The following is a 20,222-nucleotide window of genomic DNA, read 5'->3' as shown; positions in this document are numbered from 1 at the left end:
GTTACCGGTTCACTTGAAGTAGTCTCTGTGTGTTGACATATACACACATACAGTTTTTGCAGGCTTGTAAGAATGCTTTAGTACTCCTCTCTTTCTTAAAACTGCCAAGAGCGTGCAACTGCTATGAGCAGATTGAGCATCCACCTTCTAACAACCAAAGGCTAATAAACTTTCAGGAATGCAAGTGCAATAAGCAGAACAGAGCATAAATTGTACTAAACACCACCTAGACTAACATTTTCTTAAAGTTCTGTTGTACATAAAAACAATGTTAAAATGGCAATTTACTTACCTAAGTAAGTTCCTACCAAGATTGGCAAAGGAAAAGGAAAAAAAAGATTTAAGGTTAAAAAAAGGAAAGATTCACATAGTTCAGAATACAGTAGCCCAGCCCCATGCAACAAATACAGAAACACAGATTGTTTTGGTTGTAATGAAACAGAAGTGACCACAGTTCTCTGTTGGACAGATAACCCAAGACAACATTAAACGAACAGTAACTCCAAATGAGAGATTCCACAAAGAGCTTTAATTTTGGATGTGTAAGTAGTACTTCTAAGTACACCAAATGCTTGGTCTAAGCGTTCAAATTAACTTGCTTCATTGCACCTCACCGATGATGTGTTTGTTCATGCAAAGCTGTACCTTCTGCTAAAAGTGCTCCAAGGACCCTACTCATACTTTCTGGCAGTGACACCCAACTACAGTGAGTCAGTAGCTACCCTTGGACAGGTCAGTTGAGAATGGAGAGGTGCTATCTATCTTGCTGTTGAGTCAGTCAGTACAATCCATCCACATTCCTAAAAGAGCATCATGGTATATTCTGTCTGGCTGTAACATACATGTGGTTAAACAGATGAGGCAACAAAATCACGCACCTTACTGCTTTAAGATTTGCTGATCCAAACTGTGTAAACTAGAAACCACTGAATTATTCACTGTTCTTAGAACTGGGAGTATTACACGCCATATAAATACATATATATATTTATGTGCATGTGTGTGTATATATATGGTATGTATCACAAATGTAGATTCCACTTAATTACAAATTCAGGCTTTGTACTACCTGGGCATTTGCAATTCTGCCCTTGCTATTAATTACACCTGCTCACTACCATTACCTTCGGATATGCACTCTCCTCTCACTCAATCAACATCTGCATCTTTGATCATGCCACCCCTCATAAATAAAGTTTTCATTAGTTGATCCATCGAGTGTGATACGCATCTGCAGATTCCATTTCCAGATCTCTCTCCGTAACACCAAAAGAAACTAATCACAGTATCCCAGCTAAGCTGAAGGCAAGAGGAAAAAAAAAGTTTCACTTCATATCTGAATACAAAATCCTAAGTAAAATTCTCAAAAATAACCTTTTGGCATATAATCTAAATCAAGGGAGTTGCATGGGGATATGGTTCTTGGGGTTTCCAAAAAGCATTTCAAGCAACTTGTCCTTCTCAGCTGTGTTGCTGCTGGCATGAAAACAGTCATTCCTTTGAAAAGCACTGAACATTTTCTCTCTTGACACTAGTCAGCATTACTCTGGTCCAGATATCAACAGCTAAAGCCAGGACTTTTCCCCAGTACCCCATGTATCACATTATTCATTAAAGGACCAATACTCCCTGTTCACAGTCATTCCTGGATGGGCAGAATTCCTTTGGCTGCTTACCATTGACTTTGGAAGTGTAGCCTGGGCCGCTGCTGATAAAGGCAGCATTTTAATGTAATTTATGCATACACTAAGTCCAAATTTTCTGAAGGCATAAGTCAGCCAGAAAAAAACCCTTTTGAGATAAGTATGGTCACCTACATAGCTGATGCTAGAGAGCTTTTTTACATTCCCACCTCGATAACTGTTCTTGATGAAGAACAGGATTTCCACTGTCATGCTCATCTCTTGATAACTAAACTACCACCATGCCAGGCTGATGAATGCTTCCAGTTCCAGGAGTTCATTCATGCTTCCCAAAAAGAGGTGAGAAACAATGAACCAGAACACATTAAATTAGATTGACATTCCATTTTAGTTTTAGAAATCCCCAGTAACAGAAGCAAGGTATTCCAACAGTTAATTAACCTCACTTAAAAATTTGCAGCTTGTTTCCAGCCAAAGTTTTTCTACTGTACCTTCTGGCTACTGCAGCTCATTATTCCATTCCCGGCTAGACTAAAAAGCCCTCTATTATTACTCTTCTGCTGCTCCTGTCAGCAAAGACAAACATCTACAACTTCCACTTTGATAAAAGCATTTTCTATTATACAGTGTGTTTTCCAGTCCCTTCACCATTTTCATGGCTCTTCTATAAACCTCTCCAATTTTCAGCATTCGATCCACTACCATTTTATCAATGCAAGTTTGTTGCTGGGAAAAGCCTTCCCTTTATTTCAGCTACTCATTCATGTTCTCTCTCTTTCTGCCAATTTTAGAGTGCATGTGATGACCCTGAAAAACAAATTTGATTAGATGAAAGCTAACATGGTGTAAAGGGGGGTGGGGAGGGAATCCAACAATGCACCCTCCCTTCCCCCAGTTGCATAGACAAGTATGACATAGACCCCATACTGGATAGCTGTAAGGAATAAAGTAAACAGGGTCCAGAACATAAAGCATCCTCCCTGTCTCTCTAGAAGAAGTTTCTTGGCAAATATTGTCTGCCAAGCTCCACAACGCTAATGAAAAAGCAATAACCTAGTAATTTTTTTTAACATCTCACTGTATTCAACAGCTTATGGGACTCCATATATTTTTCATGCTCCAAAAACAGGATCCCACAGCAATTTGTCCATGCTAATCTAATGTTGAAGGAAAGCTGGGAAGGGCACCAATGCCTCCAATGCGATTTAAAGAGCAGCAAAACAAAGCAGATGAAATGACAACACCCTTACAAAATCAAGTGGAGGTAGAGGAGAGATGAGATTAAGAATATTTTCCTGTTCTTGGAATTCAAGCACCAGTTGAAACTCTAGATGCTTGCCCAGACAAATCATATTCAAAGGCTGAAAAAGTTCAGCTCTCTAGGGTTAAGCAGGGATGAGTCAGAAAAAGAAAAGCAAAAGACACTTAGAAAGTTACAGCAATAACAGAAAAAAGAAACAAAAAAATTCCAAAGGAAAAGTCGAAGTACTCTTAAGTTTAGCAATTTCCAGCACTTCCATAATTAGTTTTAATTAATTCCGGTGGCAGCCACTAACAACAACTGCCTCCTCTTTTCCTCCCCGACCTCTCACCACGAAGGTTCTCCTCTTCCCAGCCTTTCCTTACTCCTCATTACGACCTCTCTTCACACAGAGTTCAACCTGACCAACCTGCACCTGCCCATGGACTAGATGGTCTGGCATCTCCAAGCCCTCCACCCTCAATCATCCTTTGGGAACATTTTGGAACTGTGTTGCCATTTATGCAGGAATGTTCATGACGGCATTTCATTGATTAACTTTTTTGAGGGCTGAATTCTAACCACCGACCACCCATCGCCCTAAATACCAAGGAGTGGTAAAGACTCAGATGAAAATCGTCCAGCAGTGTTGCCTGAAGGAACACCCAAAAACCTAGATGAAAAGTTCCATTTTTGTAATGTTGAACAGCCGAATTCTAAACGAAGGCAGCAGGTGCCACAGGAATGTAAATACCTTAGAAACCTGACCACCAATATATGTATAAACATGGATCTTAATGCTTTACACTAAGCAAAAATAGAAGCTGCAACTTGGCTCGTTCCCTGCGAAGCAATCTCTTGACTTCATATCGCTTTACGATCAGCCCACAAGGAAAGCCTTACAAACTCATCACGTGCCATCAGCTCAGCAACCAGCCGTAACATACAGTACACATACTTCTCCCACAAGTTCGGAAGTAATAGTGCAGCACCAAAAGGCTTTCATCACCAACAAAGAGACTTCAGGTAAAGCCCACCATAATAGCTGTCCACTGTCACGTGTCAGAGACTTTGACAGGGTGACCTGTCTGAACCATAAAGTATCTTCCAGGTGCCACCAACAGAGCACAGCAGCTGGAAGCAGAAAACCCCTGGATAATTCATTTAACACCGTAGTAGGTTAACACTTCCTTGAAAACTATTTCAGCATAGGTGGGCCAATTTGTTTTGTGCAGAAAGAATATTTTCAGCCTCTCCATGCAGGCATCTTAACACCACTTCTTTGCAGTACACTCCTACAATGACCTAAACCAGCCAGTATGCCACCACGTATCCCACTATGGGAAGAGGAAAACCATGAAAACAACAAAGAAACCCCTACAATTTCCCGTAGTAACTATAGGAGCTATGTAAAAGAAGAATCTGACTGGTTATAACAGTTCAGTTTTACTCTCATTAGTCTTCTTCTTCTATTTTAGGTCAGTTACAATCCAAAAAGCAGCCATTCTGGATAGATAGGTTTATGTCAGTCCTTTCATACGAAGTCTGTTGGCTCCTAAGTTCTGGTCACAAGGCTTTGCCTTTCACCCCTTCTTCACAAGTTGCTCTTCCTCTCCTCTTAACCCCCTCCTCTCCCTTCCCACCAGCAGCCTCCCAACTAGTAAGCCTGTGTGACTCCACCCAGAGCCAAGAAGTCTCAGCACCACGTTCCCAGTTCTGGCACAGCACAGGGAAGTGGTGTTGGCCATGCCCAGGGCCAGCAAAGCTCACCAGCTCACATGCACAGCAACTGGGAACCAGTGCTAAGCGGTATTGACACACAAATCAGCACCAGGCCAGAAACTGATCCATCAAACTTCCACCATCTTTTTCCCTGTGCCCAGCAGACCTTGATCCAAGTTCTTTAAACCTTGTTTCCTTGCAGATGGTGACATTCCCTCTCTCTCTTGGCAAAGCTTCCCGCAACTCAGGGTCAGAAAATATTCCAGATGTCAAAATTGCAGCATGGCACACATTTTCCATTCACACAAAAATCTCAACCAACAAGTTTAAGCTGAACTGCTCACAAAAATATCCAGTTAACACCCACTACCCCAACAGGTCAACGGGTTCTGGGACTGAATTGTACTCCACCACCGAGCAGTTACAGGAACGAATACTACTCCAAGTATTTCAGTGGCTGGCTGAGAACAGACCGAGCAGATCAAGCAGCAGGTGCTCGATGAGAGCCAGCCCCTGCACCACTACGTACATATGCTTCAGAGAAACACATATTCTGAGGTGGCTGAACAGGTACATCACCAAAAATCATATTTTCGCAAACTGCTGCAGCAACAGTTATGACTGAAATGTATCTAGTCAAATATGTGTACCAGCAGATAGACATTTTAAAACACTAAAACAAGAATATTCTGTTTCCAGTGAGTAAATCTCAGGTTATGAAATCCAGTGCTCTATGCAGAGAGCGCCTTCCTGAGGGCTAGGATCAGTTGTTCTTCTACTTCCCTCCTTTGGGCCAAAACATCTCACAGCCTCAGAAGCATGTCATCTGCTGAGTGACTCAGCAGTCCCCTTGCTGATGAGGACATTTAGCAGGGAGCAGCAGGCGTGCCCATGAACAGATAGTCACCAGGAGCTGTGGAAATTCCGTGAGCTACCCTGCATCTACATCCCTCATTACTGGACAAAGCTTTTGAGGAAGCCAAACTGACCAAGGCAGCAGGGTTTTGTTGTTCCTCCCAGAACACAAAAGTTAAAAAGCACAATAAAAACCCCACAACACAGTACCAAGGTATAAATTCCCAAAGACAGCAAGACAGTAGAATGATCACTGTCCTCATTCTTATTGTTTTCTCCACATGCACTGATATATGCATGCATGTAAATATTGATAAAACTCATCTGCCGTCTCAGCCATTAAACACAAAGCTTCACATCAGGGGCATGCAGTGTCAGCCATTTATGGTAAAAACTGAGCTTAAGTTTTTGTGTTTGCCTGTCTCACAGTGATATTTGTATATCCTAACTATTGAAAACTGGTTTGTTCTATTGAATTTTGTGAAGTGACATCATGTGTACATTTCCTGCATTATCACAAACTAAAGCTTCTGAGGCCTACTCAGTAGTCAGAACAGATTGATTTTTAACCTGAGGAAACGTTGAAAACCATTTCTACTGCAAATAGAGAATGAGCAGTCTCTCACCATTGAGACTGTCCACTCAGTGGAAAATGTAGAGGCTTGAACGTGGGACTCTATGTGAACATTCTCGTCTATTTCTTTTCTTTTGGTCAAAGTGAATTTAAAGTAGCTCAGGATGTATGACACTTTGATTTCTTAAAAGTCAAACAGTGAAGCAACACCTAGTTTCAAAACCAACCATATCACAGCTTTCAGCAGTCTCACAAAACTGCTAGAAAACCGTTCTGTCAACTTGAGGAATTAGTAAGCAATTCTGAACATAGCACTTCGTGTCTTCAGTACGGTTGTATGACTTGTCATCTGCATGTGAAAAGCCCAGAAGGTGAGCAGCATAACCATGGGTGGAAATGGTTACCCAAGGAACACTTAGACATCAACACAGAAGGTGCACACAGACTCATTAGCCACAAAGCACAGACAAGCCAGCAGATGAAACTAAAAATCACTCTCCTAGCACAAGCTGAGCGCAGCTTCAAGGTCTTACCCCTGCTAGGCATCAACAGGCGCTTCTTCATGTTGCCTGATAGAGCACAAGTGAACAGAAAAGAGAAAAACATCACATCAGCAACCTGAACAGCAGCAGTTTAAAAAGTTCTTAACGTTAAAACACAAACAGTAAGATATCAAATGTTTGTAATTATTTATATTTCAGATAATCCACACAAAAAGTTAAAATTAAAGGTAAAAAATGAGAAAGAATCTCTGTATCTCCCTCCCTGCTCAGAATCACCATTAAATCAACTGTTCCTTTCCCCCATTAAGGAGAGCTACCCTCCATGTTCTCACTCCCATTAAGAACATTTGAACAGACCCTTTTATCCTCATCTGAGAAAACGACTGCACTTTTTCTTCCCTGACACTCCCAGGCAAGAGCAACTCTTCAGAACAGAGCCCTGGAGTCCGTGCCAGGAACATCCTGTGGCTATCTCCCACTTCAAACACCTTCCCCAGGCCTTTTATCCTTGAAGAGATGAAGCCCAAACTCCACTGCACAGAGGTGCTCAGTGACAGGGCCAACAAAAGTGAACGCTCGGGTTCTGCACATGGCAAGAGCACGTTTATGCCACACCAGATCTGGCACGTCTGCCTCCCTCAGCCAAGCAGCAGCCTGCCTTTCTCAATGGCACGCAGCCTCTGGTAGCTCTGCTCAAAGCCAGGTGGATCCACACCTTACAAAGCCACCTGGGAACTGCACAGCTACTACCTACAGGTTAAAAAGCTGTAAACCTCAAAAGAAAAAGGAAACATCACTGGAAAAAAGCTATTAAGGTTTTTTTCAAACTACTCATTTTAAAATTGAAGGGAAGTTTCTCTTTCTCCTGCACTATCCCATTTGCAAGGTTGGACAAGCTAGGCAGAGTTCCACTAGCACAGCAGCTGTGTGTGCAGGCACCACCCAGGCAGTACACATCATGTGTCCCACCCAGAAGGAGAAAAGGGACAAGTCACTTAGACAAAAGGAAAAAAAACTCCCTCAAGAATAAGAAACTCGGAATTTATATAAAGGACTAGAGTTTTAAATAACCACCTTGTATACCAAAAGGACAGAAAAAAAAAAAAGGCCTATACAGACAATGTAAATTTTTTAGAAAAAAAAATTACCATCCATTCCATTGTGCTGTTCATAACTTCTTTTTCCCAGGATAGTTGGGGACCCATTATTAATGACAGGTGTAAACTTAGCAGGGGTCAGATTGTTGAGAGAACTGGACAAGCTCTTTGCAGGATCTGGTTTCGGAGGACACGGATGAGACTCTGTTGTAAAACAGCAAGGCGGTTTATTAGTGAAGATACTGAAATTATAAATCTGAAAACAACCTTCAAATTTCCAAGGTGACCAAGTATACTTCCCCTTGTATACAAACTATCTCAGTCAATAATTTTAACTGTGTTGCTATTTATACAAAGCATTTTAAATATATTTAGGAATTCACCTCTACTGAAGATGTTAAAATCAATGTCATAATACTATCCTAAAACAAAAGTACTTTGCATCTATTTCCAAAATACTATTCTCCAAAAATTTGGGATTATTTTGGTGCTACTTATATTAAAAGCCAACTTTTGGCAGTCATACATCATCCCTAAACTCTGGGGAAATTACATTTTGCCAGTTTTGCAAGGTTTGTAAAAAATACAACTTCTAAACTGGCCAAACAAGCGAGGATTCAAAGCATCACAATAAGAACACACAGCATCTGAATTCAAACTTTTGGCCAAGGCAGAGATCGAGCACACATTGTTCAACTGGAAACATTTTGAGAAAGTTACAAGCAATAGCAAATGGGAGCTTCAACTGAGTGCTTCTCTTGCAGCCCCAGCAGCCAAGTAATGCATAAGTTAAAGCCCACTGAGCATGACACCTCCCAGAAATACATTCTCACCAGCCCATCAACTTCCCTCCATTTCTTTCATTCATTTCTCGCAGCTCAACAGTCAAATGGAGAACCTGACACCATGCTAGAATGAAATCTCAAAATCTACTGCTACATTCTGTACAACTATGAAAAGCTGGATTTTATCCAACAGTAAAACTTCTCCCTTTATCGGCCTTCTTTGGTTGCTTTATATGTATCCAAAGGTTTCTCAATCTGTGTACCTCATTAGTATACAGTAGAAGTACAACACTCCACACAGAAGCAGTAAATATTTAATAAACCCTGAGCCTCACAATATTTCATCAACAAAAATGTTCAAAGAAACTTAAGATCAACTCCAGCGTTTCTTATCCGAGTAAAAAGGCAATCGATTTCCTTGTTAATCTGGAAGCCTTCAAAGTACCACTGTCTCAGCTAGCTTTCTGTGGTTAGACTCACATCAGACTGCTGCAACAACTTGAGACATGTCTTCAGGGTATCTCTAGCAACCGGCAACACTAGGGAAAATGATTCTGCATTCATTTGTAGTCAGAGCTGGCATGCCACATAGCACTGCTTTAGATGCTTCCAGCACATAAGACTTACACTGAGGTCCTGGATGGAGCTTCTCAATACTCCTCACAGATCAGCTGATGAGGCCCAAGTCCTCAAGACAACCATAACAAAAAAAAACAACCAACCAAACAAAAAAACCCTCACACGACAAAACCCAAGAAGAAAGTAAAGAATGGAAGTACAGTTCCCTTGTCTAGCTCCAGTGCTGTCCTAAACCCTTGGCTTCTTGGAGTACCCAACTGTAAGATCTGCCTCCAGCCAGCCCAAAAATTTTAACGGTGGACTGACCAATTTTCCACAGAACATTATGTTCGTGCCTCCATTAGCAGCTGGTAACTTGTCCCCACATACATGGGAAGCCACAGCAAACACATCCCTTCCTTCACTTCACAAGGTTTCTGATATAGCTCCATGAGCCAAAAGTGGACTGCTTGAGCCACTAGGTCTGTCAAATGAAGCAGGAAAAGGAAAAAGGACAATTCATGGGAAGGTTTTTGTGTTTGGTTTTTTTAATCCAGAACCAAACGGAAAAAGGAATGGTTCACAGAATTAGCTAGCAGGGCTTTTTGTTTGGTTGAGGGGTTCTGTGTTCAGTGGTGTCCGTTTTTTGTAATACCTAAATACCGGAGTACTGCTTCTAAAGGCTTTCGAACCACTTGCTTTAATAGCAGTGGGTTTTCTGATGCCTCAGGTAAACGTGCTGTGCCTGTAAAACAAAGAAAAATACTTAAGAGTGTAATGACATTTAGATATTATAACAAAACTAAATGAATAACTGAAGTGTCCTGAAAGAGCTTTCCAAATAAATGGAATTTTACAAGCTGCAAGCATGTCTTGGCAACAGGACACTAATCCAGGAGAATGCTAGATGTAATAGCAAACCTGAGTATCTTAAAACAAACGGCTCATGAATTTTCAAAGTTATTTGTCTAGTCTAAATCAGAATGCTCTGAAAGTATAGTTAGATTTTGTGACACCACTAGCTACATGCAAGAGAACATCTCAAGAAGCTGGAACTCAAAACTTTGTGCGAAACGCATGTCAAAGGGCTCCTTTGCAACTACGTCCCATCGGCATCCCCACTCACATTCTGCTTTGATTGCTGCACTGTTAATAGGCAGATAGGGATGTCTTGCAGCATGCCAAGGGCGCAAGATATCTCGACATAAACGTCTGGCAATTCTTGTCAGTTTTGTTGTATGGAGATAGAAAGCTTGTCTTGTCTTCATAGCAAACTTGGGACTCCCACTGTTTCGTACTGGTACACCATGAGGACTCTAAAATGAAAGAAACGTAAATACGGTTTCTAAAAAACATTTATGAGAAAGTATGGTTTTAAAGAAGGGAAAGAATATCATACAAAAGCCCTTTCAACTACCGATTCACAGCTGTAAAAACAGAAACAGTATTACAGATGAAAATATTTTCAGCCAAGCTATTCCCCGTATCTCAAATCTTTCCCATCAATATTTGGAATTTTCTTCCAAAATATCTCAAAGGATAAAATGAAGATAAACATTTTCTTTTCATAGGGAAGTATTTATTTCTGTGCTGTCCCAATTTTTAAAGCAGGGATCCGAAAGCCAGACCTGAAGAAGTTACCTGAATCTATCACGTGATTTAGTGCTTATAGTCAACAGACTCTCACACTTTGGGTGCTTAGAGTGGCTCTGGATGTGCAACACAAACTCCTTACACCATTTGTAAGAGGGAGAGGAAAAATCACTAAGTAGCTCTATGGCTAAAACATACATCACACAAACTCACTTCCCAAAGCAAGCTTACAGCATGCACGAATGCTGCTGTCTCAAAGTTGCAAGTGTTGGTTTTAATTCTTACTCCGAACTCAATGAATGTGTTTACAGAGTTGTCAAATATTCACTGCGTTTATTGACTACAGAGCGCCAAAGCAGTATCTTCTCCGTGAAAAGCAACTAAGTCAACTGATAAAATAATGATAGTAGTATCCTGTTATCTCAAACCTGCCCACAGCTGGAAAATAGGAGGAAATTTCAATCTGAGGAGAACAAGGCTATCCCCTCTCTGACTATTTACATACTTTTTAATTAACAAACAAGAGATATAAGGTTGATAAAACCTGGCAGTTATCTCAGCAATTAGATAGCTTCAGAACACAAACAGAAGCCAGGAAAGGACATAAACGAAAGAAGTAAAATACAAAGGGAATGATAGCAAAGAGTAGGAGAAAGGAAAGAAATTAATATAAGACCAAAGTTCAGTGTGCACTATCCTTCTGTCCATGTGATGCAGCTACTTTTCCCAATCAGCTCAAGGTATGAGGCTTTCAGATTGAACTTCCACCAAATTCAGAAAAATTCTGAGAATTTTGGCTTTTAAGGGGGAAAATCAAACAGAAGAGGCTCATAAAATGCTTACTCAAACCTATCCAAAAGAAAGTAAGATTAATTAACAAAAAATCGGATGAAGTAGAAAAACAAGATAAGAGATCTCTAAAATGCTACTAGCTATTTGGGGTATCTAATTTTGAATGTGCCTTGGGTAAGGGAACAAGTTTCAGGAAATAATGAATTCCTTATGTAAAAAAAAGGATTCTCTTTCCCCTACAGCAAAAATCATGGAAATAGACTACCAGAAACACTAGCTGCCATTTCAGTTTTTTCCATCTTCATTAAGTTATCCTGTGCATGATGACTAGTTTGCTAAACAAAGGATTTCTTCTTTTTTCCTCCAGGCAGTACTGGGCAACAAATTACTTATAGCCAAAGTTAACATGCCCAACTTCTGCAACATGAAATACCAAACCCAAGGACAACAACGGAGGCTGAAGGCATTCTTTTTGTTGTAAACTATTTAAGAACAGCAAACTAGTTAAATATCATGACACCTAGCCTTCCAGGCAAGAGCAGGGAGCAGTCTGCTCTGGAGATACCTACCAAGTTATTGCGGTTTGGTCCTGGTCTCTCCCCATCTAACCGTGTTGGCATTTTCAAGCCACCGTATTTCTTCCAGTACGTCCAACAGGATGCACAGAGGCGACACTGCATGTTAGGGGGACCCCAAGAATACCACTGGTAAGACTGTGTGGCTAGAGATAACAAAGGTGGAAATTATATATATCCTTAAACAGGATCACTTTTCAGAGCTTATTCTCTTTAGAACTATCACAAAAGAAAACCCACAGACAGTGCAAAGCTCAAACAGACCTTAAAAAACTGGTGATAGCTTCACTGTCATCACCACTGTTAAACATACTTGTGACTTCAGCAGAATTAGTTACGCGTATAACCCCCTCTTAAAACATGATCAGAAAACCCCCAACTAGTAGGATGGGAAAATGTCCTGCCAATGAAACTGAAAGCTCTCATTCTGCAAGACTGGTAGACAATTTCTGCAGAGCATGGGGGGGAGGGAGGGAAGATTTGTCTTCAGGACCTCCCCATACAGTACTTTATGACTAAAGAATGTACCAAATCTGTGATGTGATTTCCCATACAGTCCAACATTCCAGCATCTCTAAAAACTCTCCATAAAGAAGCACAATCATTAGAACTCAGTATATTAATATCAGCCAGTAGACCAAATACAATGATATCACATATTTTGAAATCTACTAAAAAATTATGAAAAAACCTGTTAAATTCACACCTTGGTGATTTAAGTCTTTCCTTATTAGCTATCTGCAATCACATAGAACATTTACTAACTCCCCCTTTAGTACTTCATAATTCTATTTACGATTGTAACACGAGTCACTCAGAAAAAGCCCTTTGCTTACATGCTGCTATGTCAAATTCTGTCCCCCACCAGCCACGTCCAAAGCCTTCTCTCCCGCTTGTGCTCCACAACACAGCTTTTACTTTACTGTTTGCAACAGAGCACTCACATGCTGTTATACACAGCTGCCATACTGGCACGTCACTTACTGTAACAGCTTTCACAGGCCCGTCCTGCTCCCGTGTTCTGTGCCTGTACTCCAGTACCATTTACCACTCCTGGTTTGACATTATTTACATTGATCTGGTTGGGGTTTGGCTTGTTACTTAAAACACAAAGCAAAAAAGAGGGCAAACATTAATTGAGGCACATGATTTCCAACTTGACTTTCAAAAGTATGGCCCAAAATGTTTGAAGATTTAAATTTCATTCATTGTGTCACTACCAAAACAAGGTGTACTTACCAGCAATCTGACTTCCAGGAAGACACTGTCTCTGATAATATTTAAATAATGCTAATAATAAAAATAGCTATAATAATAGATAGCATTTTCAAGAGTCCAAAACCATTTAAAAACAATAAACCAGTGAGGCCAGGTAGGTATCTTGCTATCCCAGACATTCTAATCTAGGTGACAAAAACACCTCACCTACAGCTCTCCCTCAGTCCTCAACATGAGGGATTATTTTACTCAAATCTCCAAAAAGACAGCTGGGGACCAGAGCAGGAGAGGCAGTGAGCGGAAGGGCAACCCCTGCCTTATTCAGGGAAGTAAAACCCTCGCCTGCAGTCACAAACATCTCCATGTTGCCTTACTGCAAAGGTTTGTGTCACGTAACCACAATTCACACAAACACACCAAACACACTGAACAGAATTTTTGGACGTAGTATTTACACGGAGATTTTCATTAATACGAGTTTTCCGACAAGTCTTAAACAATGGTCTGTGCTTCTAATAGAAAGCATTTTGGTTTCTACTGGACAGAGAAAGTCTGAAAACCTGACATCTGTAGAGTAAGAAAAACGTTGATGGCTGTCACTAACCCATTCTAATACAGCAACATCTGAATCACCTCAGCTCATCCCTGTACGCTCTTAAAAGCATTGACTCGGGGCGGGGGAAGCTACTGGCAGGAGCTGAGAATAGAAGGGCAAACAAAACCTTGGTGTAGAGAGGAGCAGAATGGAATAGTACAAAACCTCTGCAGAGGAAGAGGTGTCTGAGGACGAAAATGAGGTGCTCAAAAAATTTTTGGTATGGGAGGGAACAAGAGGGATGGAGAATCAATACTGCAGGGAGAAGACTTGTGGGGAATGGATGAAGACAGTCACACAAGGAGTTTCAGACAAGAATACACAAGGAGCTTATAAAACATGCAAGGACCGCGAGGAGCTCAGCTTATAGAAGGAACAAAAAGAAGGCAGCGTTTGGTGCCAGCTTCTGAACATAAGCCATACTTGCAGTGCCGATTACATTTCCCTCATATTCTCTTACCTGAAGACTGAAGGGAGTAAGCATACTCCTTTTATTTCCAACTAATAAATGCACTATTAGGAATCTACTTATTCAAGCAGAAATATCTTAAAATGGCTTTCTGAAAAAACATTTTCTTCCACATCAGTTGCACACTGACACAGGAGTCACAGTGATTTCAGTGACCCAGAACACTTACTACTTTTTACCTGGGTAGTGCTGCAAAAACAGCACTGTGGGAATACAGCCAAATTAATTTCTTTCTAATGGGGCATCAATACCGGGTTTCATGTTCTCAGCAATAACCCCTGAAAGGAAAGGAGTTCCAAGTGACTGAATTCTGAAGACAACTACCCCTCCCAGCTCCAGAACAAACCCAAACACCACTGGAAGGTTACACTGTCCTGGAACCCAGAAGGTCATCCCCCCCCTCAACTGAGAGTGTAAGATCAAGCACTGAGATACAGAACTCAGCAAAGTTCCATTTCTGTAGAGACAAAATAGACTCTGCTGTTCTGCTGTGAATGACCTACAAGAACCATACGCATGTTCCATAAGGAGGTAGGAGGGTATTTGCTCAGTCCAGGAAAAACTTCTGATAGTGCTCCTCACTGTAAAGTTCAGGGCCTTTCTGCAGAAGAGAAAGCTTAGGAGGCTAAGTGACACAGGAACACTGTAAATAGGTTGTTCCCTCAGTATGCTGAGCAGCCCATACAAAGCCCAAAAGAAACACAGAAGAGAAAAAAAGAAGCAGAAAAAGGCACAATTAGGTTTTTAATCACCTTTTGCTTATTAATTTGCCCAGCTCTTACAAAGATTACAGTGTTTCAGGGTGCTCATCAGAATGGCATGAAGTCCTGACACCACAGATGGCAGGAGACCTGCAGACACATTTAACAAAGGGGAAGCTGCAAGAGGGTACACTCACGCTACCCAGCATTTTGCTCTGCCATGTCACTATAGTAACCTGCTGCAAAAGAACTTTTGCCAATGAATCACTAGCAAACTCCATGCGCAAACATTACCAAGATGCTGCAAAACAAACAGTCCTCACAGACACACGCTGTTACAAGCAGTGCTGCTTAACAAACCAAAAGACTGAAATAAAGAAAACTAAGGTCTTATGGCTCAACATCAGGCATGCTGCTTTCTGTACGTTGATTTATCCTCTGAAAAAGGTGGTAAAGGAGTCTGAAACCCATCAGAAAAGCACACAAAAAGGTTTTGGATATTTGAGCGGTGTGCTGGGAAGCCCTGATGTGTCTGGTGATAAACGGTAAGTTAAGGACAAGACCGCACGTGTTGGCACGCCTGCCCAGAGTACCGAGGTCTTGTGCAGAAAGGAAAGTGATGGCCTGACTCTGCTGTCCTCTCTACATCACTTATCAAACTTGTATTTCAAACATAAGTGAAAGGGATGCACAGGTAAAAGCTGACCACCAAATCATGCTGATCACCAGGAGTAACATCCTGTAGTTGTGGCAATAACTTCACTTCAGGATTTTGGAACAATACAATTAACACAGCTGCAACAAGTACCACAAAGCATCGTGCTCCAAAGCAAAGGTCAAGTTTCACAGTGGCAGTAACAATAAAATTCAGGCAGCTAATGTTTCAGCATGAGAAGCAAAAAGCTCTTAATTGTTGATGATATGTTAATTAAACTTGTTTGATATCACCAAAGCCTGCTACAGCTATGAACAAGAGAATTAGAGATGACTAACTAGATGAATCATTAAGCAATTAATGAAGCTGAAGTGAAAGATGCAAATAAGGTAGTGAGAATACTGATGGTGTGGTAAACCATTTCCAGCGCTTACATCAAGAGGAGAAGTCTTCTAAAAGGGTTTCAATTGCAATGGAGCAGTGAAGTGCAAATTTCTGGGCTGCATTCTGCAGATCAGTCTCAGCTGAAGAGATTAAGGTGATAAAGCACATGCAGAAAGGCGGCACTGGAAGCCAGCTATCGTGGACTGAAGCCCCTGCCCCAAAAAATCCAACCTAAGGATAATCCTGAGCCATGCAGAACACTGAAATTCCTTCTCTACGTGACTGGCTAGCATTTAACCCACAGCACAGCAATAAAATTGTAGTTGTTAAAAATAACTACAAACTTAACACCATTAGTGGATGTTTCCTGTTACTGAAGAAACCACAGTGGTGCTAGGTTCGACAGAACAATTAAGAAATTAAGCCTCAGAAATGAGAACAATTTTAAATCCTTTGTTAGGAGCATTTATGCCATCTACCTCTAGGCATCTAATGCAAGTGTCTGTTTAAGGAATCCAGACAACAGAGATGAGCTCTGAGCTCTCATCACAACTCTCCAGGCTACTGAAAATACCCACTTCTAAGAACAGGCCTAATGACTGCTAAATGATGCTTTGTGAAAACGAGCAGCTTTCTCCAACAAAATGGTGAAGATTGCCATTTTAACCACACAGCTAGAAAAGAGAGAACAGCGTTACACCTTTTAAGTTTTCCACGCTGCAATGAACCTCTGCACAATTAAATAGGAAAGGAACAAAGCCTTGCTCCTCAGGCAAAGGACAACCAAGAAACAGACAGAGGAATTACGTTCAGCTTGTTACGCAGTTGCCCACTGCAGTCATCCAATGCTTTGACCTATTCCTCCAGTTTCCCTATTTGCTTAAAAAGAGGCAGGGGAGGGAGAATATTTCCCTACTTTACAAGTGTTTGTGAGGCAGTGTTTGCAGCTTGTCCAAGTGCTTGGAGATTCTCAGATAAAACACTGCACCCCGAATGTATTAATTTACATTTACAGACGTACATTTAAATTTTACATCTATATATTTTGGAGATGGGATTATATGCAGCACTTCATTCCTTTCTGTTCTTAACCCTTCTGATAGCACTTAGATGAAAGCAAAAGAGAAAAGTCACATAAAGCTGCATAGAATCATAGAAGCATTCAGGATGGAAGAGAGCTTTAAGACCACAGAGTCCAACAGTTAACCCCAGCACTGCCAAGCCCATCACTAAACCATGTCCCTAAGCACCATCCACATGTCTCTTGAACACCTCCAGGGATGGAGACTTAACTGCTTCTGGGGTGGCCTGTTCCAGTGCCTTTTTGGTGAAGAAATCTCTTCCTAATACTCAATCTAAACTTCCCCTGGTTTCTTCTTGTCCTCTTACTTGTTCCCTGGGAGAAGAGACCGACCCCCCTGTGCCTACAGCCCCTGTCAGGCAGCTGTAGGGAGCGATCAGGCCCCCCCGAGCCCCCTCCTCTCCAGGCTGAACCCCCCCCAGCTCCCCCAGCCACCCCCCCAGCCTGGTGCCCCATCCCCCACACATCCCCTCCCCCTGCCCGTCCCTGGACCCGCTCCAGCCCCTCCGTGTCCCTCCGGCAGCGAGGGACCCAAAGCTGAACCCAGGGCTCCAGGGGCGGCCCCAGCAGTGCCCAGCACAGGGGACAGTCACTGCCCCAGCCCTGCTGGCCACGCTGTTTCTGACACAAGCCAGGGTGCTGTCGGCCTCCTTGGCCGCCCGGGCACACCGCTGGCCCATGCCCAGCCGGCTGCCAGCCCCCCCGGCCCTTCCCAGCCCCCTGCCCCAGCCCGCAGCTGCCGGGGGCTGGTGTGACCCGCGGGCAGGGCCCGGCGCTCAGCCCTGGGGACCCTCACACCACCGGCCTCGGCCCCTCGGCCTGCCCAGCCCCCCGCAGAGCCCCCCGCCCCCGCAGGCCAGCGCTGCCCCAGCTGGGTGCCCCCTGCACACCCCCGGAGGGAGCGCTCGGTCCCCTCGCCCAGACCGTCGGTAACGGCGTTACCCGGGGCCGGCCCCACACGGAGCCCCGGGGACACGGCCTGTGCCCGCGCCAGGGGACGTGGCTCCATCCCGCACCGTGCCGGGCTCGGCTGCCCGGCCGGGCTTTGGCCCCGCAGAGTGACCCGGCCCGGGGCAGCCGGTGCCTCCGGAGGGGCTGTGGGGGGGACGGTGCCATCCGCAGCCTCCCCCTCACCCACGGGGCAGGGCACCTTGTCACAGGAGGGACCAGGTCAGCCAGGCAGGACCTGCCTCTTGTCACCCCCCTGGCTGGGCCCGATCCCCGGCTGTCCCGCACGGCCGTGTGATGGCACTCGGGGGATCTGCTCCGTAACCTGCCCCGGCACCCAGGCCAGGCTGGCCGCCTGCGGCTCCCCTCATCCTCCTTCCCACCCTTCCTGCAGGCGGGTGTCACACCGCCTGACCCCCAGCCTGCCGGGACCTCCCAGTTTGCCAGGGCTGCTGGGAAAGTGCACCCTCAGGAAGCTTGCCAGCAACACCAAACTGTGTGGTGCAGTCGACGTGCTGGAGGGAAAGGACGCCATCCAGGGAGACCTTGACAGGCTTGAGAGGTGGGTTTGTGTGAACCTCATGAAGTTCAACAAGGTCAAGCGCAAGGTTCTACAGCTGCACTGGGGCAACCCCCAGTGTCAATACTGGCTGGGTGGAGAAATGGATTGAGAGCAGCCCTGAGGAGAAGGATTTGGGGGTGCTGGTGGATGAAAAGCTCAACATGGCCTGGCAATGTGCACTTGTAGCCCAGAAAGCCAACCAAATTGTGGGCTGCCTGAAAAGAAACATAATCAGCAGATCAAGGGAGGCGATTTTTCCCCTCCGCTCCGCTCTCCTGAGACCCCACCTGCAGTACTGCATTCAGCTCTGGAGCCCTCAATATAAAGACATGGACCTGTTGGAGCGAGTGTAGAAGAGGCCACAAGGATGATCAGAGGGGCTGGAGCACCTCTCCTATGGAGACAGGCTGAGAGAGTTGGGGCTGTTCAGCCTGGAGAAGAGAAGGCTCCAGGGTGGCCTCATAGCCCCCTTTAGACACTGGTAGGCTGCTGATTAGAAAGACATTGACGGACTTTCTAGGGCACATAACAGGACAAGGTTGAATGGCTTTAAGCTGAAAAAGTGCAGATCTAGATTAGATATTAGGAAGAAATTCTTCATTATGAAGGGCGGTGAGGCACTGGCGGAGGTTGCCCAGAGCAGCTGTGGGTGCCCCATCCCTGGAAATGTTCAAGGCCAAGCTGGACGGGGCTTGGAGCAACCTGGTCTGGTGGGAGGTGTCCCTGCCCATGGCAGAAGGGTTGGAACTAGGTGATTTTTACAGTCCCTTCCAATCCAAACCATTCTGTGATTCTATGATGATTCATGATTTGCAGATGTCCTAATACCAAAAAGCACCAGCTGCACAACATGACCGTCACCAAAAAGCAAGTAACTACTACATATGATGCCCAGAGGATTAGTAAAACCAGAATATGGCTTCCACAACAGCCTGAAGAGTATGCTTGGGTACACACTAGTAGGAGGAAAGAGACTGAGACTACACCTGCAACAAGAAAGGTCTCCTAGTCCCACACTGGCACTGGCGGATAGCAGGATGAAGCATGTGAGAACATGGAATCTCTGTGCATTCAGGCTTCTGCTGCTGCTTTATTTAACACCACTCCTACTAACAGAGAAATTGCTACAGAAAGCAATGAAAACGATTTTTTTCAGTATGCCCCGAATGCGGAATTCAACTGATTTTATACTTTTTCCCTTCACCAGGAAAGCACATTAGCGCTTTTCAACCTAAAGGATGCATTGAAAAGCCATGCAAACAAACAGTGCTTTCAGTCGCATAAACTACAAATGTCTGTCCCCAAACCAGGTTTTTTCTTGGAAGAAGCACAGAAATGTTTATCCAATATCTAGAATAGAAATGCTTTTCCCAGTATCTGGGATGCTAGTTTAGGACTTGATAACCTCACAACAATTACCTGTACGACTGTCCCTGCTTCAGTTACCCACATTATAAATTTGGGGCACAGTTAAAAAATACCAACTCTAAAGCTTCACATAAAGCTGTTATTTTTCACTGTGTAATATGTATGTGACTTGAGAAATAACTTTTGAAGACTGCTTGTATTGTTTTTCTTATTATTTCCCCCGCCTCTCCCTAAATTTTCCTATAAATCACAGGAACAAATGAGAATCCTATCAGTAGAAGACAGCCAGAGACAATAAATACAT

At 43.4% G+C, this 20,222-nt stretch overlaps 1 protein-coding gene across 6 annotated transcripts in view; it reads right to left on the bottom strand.

The window, feature by feature from the left end:
- The window catches only part of MTA1 (metastasis associated 1), a 93,777-nt gene that overhangs the window by 14,086 nt on the left and 59,469 nt on the right, over positions 1-20,222 (bottom strand). For 5 of the 6 annotated variants that reach the window (XM_055724347.1, XM_055724349.1, XM_055724348.1 and 2 more), the window contains exons 12-17: positions 12,922-13,037; positions 11,932-12,083; positions 10,104-10,293; positions 9,633-9,722; positions 7,686-7,838; positions 6,568-6,603 (exon numbers count right to left, since the gene is read on the bottom strand). In XM_055724347.1, coding sequence (XP_055580322.1) covers positions 6,568-6,603; positions 7,686-7,838; positions 9,633-9,722; positions 10,104-10,293; positions 11,932-12,083; positions 12,922-13,037 — 737 coding nt within the window. Of the gene's footprint in view, positions 1-6,567; positions 6,604-7,685; positions 7,839-9,632; positions 9,723-10,103; positions 10,294-11,931; positions 12,084-12,921; positions 13,038-20,222 lie in introns of those variants that run through there. The other variant, XM_055724351.1, reaches the window with a different exon arrangement.

The sequence above is a fragment of the Falco cherrug genome, chromosome 12, assembly GCF_023634085.1.
Source record: "Falco cherrug isolate bFalChe1 chromosome 12, bFalChe1.pri, whole genome shotgun sequence".
In the NCBI taxonomy this organism is placed as follows: domain Eukaryota; kingdom Metazoa; phylum Chordata; class Aves; order Falconiformes; family Falconidae; genus Falco; species Falco cherrug.
The sequence above is the reverse complement of the archived record's forward strand: the minus strand, read 5'-3'. Positions and strand labels throughout refer to the sequence as shown.